Below are 5,823 nucleotides of genomic sequence, written 5' to 3' on the forward strand. Positions count from 1 at the left end.
ATATGTGTGTCTATAAATATACCGTATTGTCGACAACGGCCAAAATTTGAAAATTCCATGGTATTAGCGGCAACCGCCACATTTTGAAAAAAACAGAAAATAACTATCAGTACCGGTTGGTAAAATCAAACCAGCACTGATAGTACACATATCAATATCGGTTGGTATTATCAACCGACACTGATACGGTTTGTTTTTACCAATCAACACTGATAATTTTCAGTTCTGATTTTATACTCGACACTTATAGTCACAACTATTAATACCGAATAATCAGTATGATTTTGAACTGTCGCTGCTCAGAGCATCATCTCGCTGTGCACCACGGCACCTAGACCTCCTCGATGGGCACCTTGGCCTTCCGCTGCTCGTGCATCCGCGCCAGTGCAATTATGAATTGGATCAGCAACCCAGTGCACTCAACCGTCCCCATTGCCGCAGAGGTTTTCAAGAAAGCTGGAACTTATAATCCCAAACGTCTCCTTGGAGTGGCAAAACTTGATGTTGTGAGGGCTAACACTTTTGTGGCTGAGGAGCTTGGAGTTGATCCAAGAAATGTCAGTGTTCATGTTGGTTGTGGAGAGCTCTTTCTTGTTACCGACATGTCGAACCTACCTTCAGCAGCAGTTAAAATGTCTATCATTAGAGAAAGGAAGATTCAGTATGTTAGCCTGCCTGACTCATACCATCAGTTGTAGTTTGCCCTTGATTTGCCACTACACCACAGATGTTGGTTTGGATGAGAATGCTGTGTTGAGTGATCCACTTCTGGATTTTCTTTGGATGAGGTTGTCATCAAGAACTGGTGCAAGAGGGCTGTTAATGCACTCATTTCTGAGATTGGCATGATTTATAGATCAGGATTACAGATGATGAAGTCCAAGCTCCCAACTGCAAAAGCTTGCTTCACAGTTTGTCAGGAATTTCAGCAATACTACTCGCAGCAGAAGCGTGGTGGTGGGCTTCGGTTACTCAGTTGTCAGATGAGATGATTGCGCCTCCAGGTGATCCAATCCCTTTTGCTCTTGTGCTGATTTTGGGTGGTAGAACACGCATGATGCTACAACAGAAGCATGGTGTAGATGGTTCTCTATTGAGCTCTGCCAACGATGTGGTGCCTGAGCCTTCCGTGGTAGATGTTTGGGCCTTTGGGGTATAATTAGCATTTACATGCGCATTGTGGATGCTTTGGAGAATCTGATCTTCAGATAGTTGAATTGCCTCTTGACCTGACTGGATGGTTACCGAGTGCAATGCTTGACTACACTCAAGGGGAGCAAGACAAGTGTGAGGTGGCCTGCATAATAGTCCCACCACCATCATAATCACCGCCAAATAAAAGCCACAACAAAACCCCATCCCCACCCCCACCTCAGGGAAGAAAATTGTATAAGACCCGCTTCCACGTAACTCGCGCGAGACCTCCATCCGCGTCCTTCACGCCGTGATCAGACGGCGCGCGGCGCGCGTGGGCTGCACACGGGGACACGTGTCGAGCAGCGGTAGGGGTCTACGCGGAGGACCCACCCTTATACAATTTCCTTCCCCACCTGAGGAGCTGAGGGGGCTAGCTAGGCGCTGCTTTTCCCCCTGCCATGTGTGTTCCTTTCCTTTCCTCAAAGGCTGCCCCTGCCGTGTCCCCTCCATCCCGTTTGCCCACCCCCGCCGCAGCCAGCAGGTGAGGGAGGACCGCGGCCGGCCGTCGCCCGCGACACTCCATACCATATCAGATCTGCGGCTGTGCTGGTACTGCGATTGTAGGTGCAGTCGACCATTCGCTTCACAGCCGGCAATGATTCCATTCCAGGAGCATGCATAGGGGTAACGGCAAAGGCGGCTGGTGCCAGACAACGCAGCAGAGCATGCATGCGTACCGAAACCTGAATGGTACTAGTAGTAAATAGTAACAAAGCAAGAGGCGCCGGGGAATTGTTTCATGTACAACACATTTGTACAACTCCGCTACAACTAGGTTGTTAAATGAGTTGTAGGTGTAGCGGTGTCGCTTTCACTTCTGAAACTTACAGCCGAAACTGAGTGTAAGAATTCAGGGCAAACAGGCAAGACATAAGATTCCAAGATGTGAGAGTTTGTCAAAATTAGCACAAAAGAAAAAGGACTAATACGAAGTGCTTCTAAGTTGTAACGGTTCAGAATAATCTGGGATGATCTTAGTTGGTCGTAGCATTTGGGTGAACTTGGGTTGGGAGGAGCATCCAAGTCCTGCTTCCGATGAAATGAAACAGCTTACTGACCCCCTCACACATGAATGATTGGAAATCCTGGACCTATATATCTGGACGCACCAACAAACGGAGCCCGCTCATTAAGCCACGTCATCAAGAATTTCAAACCGTCAATTAGCGGTTAACTACGGGAGGCGACGCCTACATTAGTCCTCTTGATCTCCAAGCGACGATGCTTCAACCTCACCAAGAGTCATAGCGATCTGCCCTGGTTTCCAAGGCTAGAATGAAAATGACCATAGCAAGGTTCCCAATTACTGCCGTCAACAGATCGAGCTACTAGGGTTGAAAATATACATATTTTTCTAATAATATCAGATTCGCCTCGGAGACACTCATAGCTAATTACTTATCCAAAATAATCTAGCGCTAGCAATGGCCAACAAAACTGACTAAGATCACGATGAGTTGGTTCGTTATTTGCCACGCCACGGGCATGCAAGTCATGCGAATTTTCAAACGAAAAAACGTGAATTCGTGCACGTATATCTAGCTAAAGTCTTGTCGGTGAATTGAGTAAAGGGCTACCTGACAAACGGTTCCGCAAGGAATATAATGGTCAGAGACGTATATTTTCTAAAAATGGTCGGTCGCACGACCAGGGTATGATTCCCGCGACCGGTATAAGGCATACGCGACCAGTCTCCCTAAACCATCGCATAAACCCACAACTGACCTCACTGGTCGTAGGGCCGGATCTGACACAACATGTTCAATCGTATTTATTAACATCCACTCAAGTATTTTCCTTCCCCATACGCCAACTCCAGTGAACGAAGTCATGGACGGCGCAGAGGGGTATTGTCCCGTCTCATAGCATTAAATGCTATGGAGTGGGACTTTTGCAGGTCAACGTGATGTCGCACGATGGATGGAACGTTGTCAACAGGCCGATCAAGCAAGTGGTTGGGAACGGCACAAAGGGCCAATACCCCATCGTGTAGCATTAAATGCTACAGAATGGGACTTTGCAGACCGGTACATCGGCGTACAGCGATAAGATATACTAAGCCCTCCAAGCAAGTAGACATGTCTGGTCCTCTGTAATGATGGTTTGGGTTAGATATTAGGATGAGCAGGGTCTTCTGTTTGAACCCACATGTAAATTCTTCTCCTCCCTACTATATAAAGAGATGAGGACCCCGTTTGTAGAAAAGGGCATCATCGACCAGGAGCTCGGGGAGCACAAGCACAGCAAGGGCAATGAGGACAGAGCTACCCCCAACTAGTCAGCACTGGGATACCAGCATGCAGATCACATGGTCCACCACATCTTCAGAGGCTCCGAGACATATTCATCTAACAGGGAATACAAGTCGGTGGTCCAGGAAGTGTGGACGAACGCATTAGACCAGAGCTCGCGCCTGAAGTGGTCAGAGGTCACGCTCACTTTCAACCAGGACAACCACCACGCATGCGTCAGACGCCCTGGTCGCTACCCATCGTGGTTGAACCCACTGTGCTGAACATCCAACTGGGTCACGTACTCGTCAACAGGAGGAGCTCGATCAACCTCCTCTTTGTCGACGCTCTGGACGCCTTGCAGATTTTGAGGAGCTCGTTGAGTCTGTCTCCACTCTTCTTCAAGATCACCCCGGGCTCCTCAGCTAAGCCACTAGGGCAAATCAAGTTGCCCGTTACCTTCGGCTCGCTGAACAACTTCAGAACTGAAAGGATCCTATTTGATGTGGCCAACTTCAGGACCGCGTATAACGCGATCCTCGGATGACTAGCGATGGCCTAGTTCATGGCCGTTGCCCACTACACAGAGGGGCATTGTCTCATTTCATAGCATTAAATGTTCCAGGGTGGGACTTTTGTAGGTCGACATAACGCCACACGACGGATGGGACGTTGTCAGCATGCTGATTAAGTAAGTGGTTGGAGATGGTGCAAAGGGGCATTGCTCCATCCCGTAGCATTACATGCTGAGGAGTGGAACTTTGCAGGTCGGCATAGCGGCGCACGACGATGAGATATATTGAGCCCTCTGAGCAAGTGGATACTCCTAGTCCTCCATAATGATGGCTTGGGTTAGATATTAGAATGAGTAGGGTCTTCTGTTTAGAGCCACATGTATCTCCTCCTCCCTACTATATCAAGAGATAAAGACCATATTTATAGAAAAGGACGGATCAAGTATGTCAGCCAACTAGAACTACCTCTATAACTAATTAAGATTCTCTATAATACAACACACAGGATGTAGAGCTATTATTCTCCGAGAGGCCTGAACCTATAAAACTCCCTGTGTCCCTGAGTCCATCGTATGCACACACATCAATTCTTAAAATATCATTCACGCACCCGCTGTCTAGTATACACCAAAATTATTGTCAAGTACCAACCCTCAACAAGTCTTATTCCCTCTATTATTTCTCTATTTAAAATAAGTGACAGAGTTCCACCGGTTAAATTAGTGTAGATCTCATTGCACCACACGATGGGACTAAACCACCGTGCACTGCCTTGCTTCGAGATTCATAGAATAGGCCTCTACATCGGCCAAAATCTAACAATGAGTTGATGCATACTTGATCTTTGCGAAACAGCAATGCACGATCCTTGATTTGATCATGTCCTTCAAAATCATGAAACTCAGGGAGCCAAGGTCAGTCACGCTCACGCACTCCCAAATTCCCTGAGCCTAGGCGATTTTGTGCTGTCGGTGTTGTAACTGCCGACTCTGTGGCATCACATACTGACCACTTGTACTGACATTGCATCTCCTACTACAGTAGTATTTCTTTTTCGCAAGGGGATTCCGTATTTGGATGAACACGTAGATACAAGTACAATGTTTGTACAATGTTTAATGTTTTGTTGAAGTAGACCGAAAGGAGTAGAACATGCTTCTTAATTCGGATAACTTCTAGATTGCACATGATATTACTCGAATATTTTAGAGCCACTTTGGAACGCATGAATTTCATGTTAATTTTATAGGGCTATGGAACTGTAAAATAAAAAAAATAAAAACCCGCGCTCCAGATGAGACCTATGACCTATGTCACACCTGTGAGCCAGCCTTAAAGATGGGAGGTACTACTACCAAACCCATCATTCTCATCAATATCGGTTCAGTTAAAATCATCACTAATACATCATTAATGCAATTCGTACCAAACTAACATGATCAGTGCGTCACTGTCGGTTTTTAATAATTATCACCGTTAGTTTTTAACAAAAACCAGCAGTGATACTAATACTGCTAGTTTTTAATACAAATTGGCAGTAAATCGGTGGACGGACCCGAATTTTTGATGCATTGTAGTTTTGGCTCGGTAGCCTCATGTCCAGCGCGTCTTATCTCTTCATCTTCACATCTAGCATGTGTGGTGGCTGCGGCCCAGCGGGCGCGGTGGCGGAGCACGTGCGGCGACGGTGGGATCCAGGCAACCTCCACACAGTGGTGGCAAGATCCATGCGGTGGCGTGCGGATCCATAGTGGCAGGGTCCTCCATGGCGGCGCGCGGCGGATCCCAACGAGGGGCATAGCGGCGGGTCCACATCTCGGGTGGAAGAGAGGCATGACGAGGAGACGAACGTGTGTGCTATGACGGTGGCTTTCGTGCCA

At 47.3% G+C, this 5,823-nt stretch overlaps 1 protein-coding gene across 1 annotated transcript; it reads left to right on the forward strand.

Annotated features, from left to right (window-relative positions):
• Window positions 1-344: 344 nt before the first annotated feature.
• LOC133886318 (malate dehydrogenase, glyoxysomal-like) lies at window positions 345-992 on the forward strand. Its single transcript, XM_062326062.1, has 2 exons — window positions 345-661; window positions 857-992. The coding sequence occupies exons 1-2, from the start codon at window positions 345-347 to the stop codon at window positions 990-992; spliced, it is 453 nt and encodes a 150-aa protein (XP_062182046.1).
• The last annotated feature ends 4,831 nt before the right edge of the window (window positions 993-5,823 follow it).

Source organism: Phragmites australis, chromosome 12 (genome assembly GCF_958298935.1).
Source record: "Phragmites australis chromosome 12, lpPhrAust1.1, whole genome shotgun sequence".
Classification (NCBI taxonomy): domain Eukaryota; kingdom Viridiplantae; phylum Streptophyta; class Magnoliopsida; order Poales; family Poaceae; genus Phragmites; species Phragmites australis.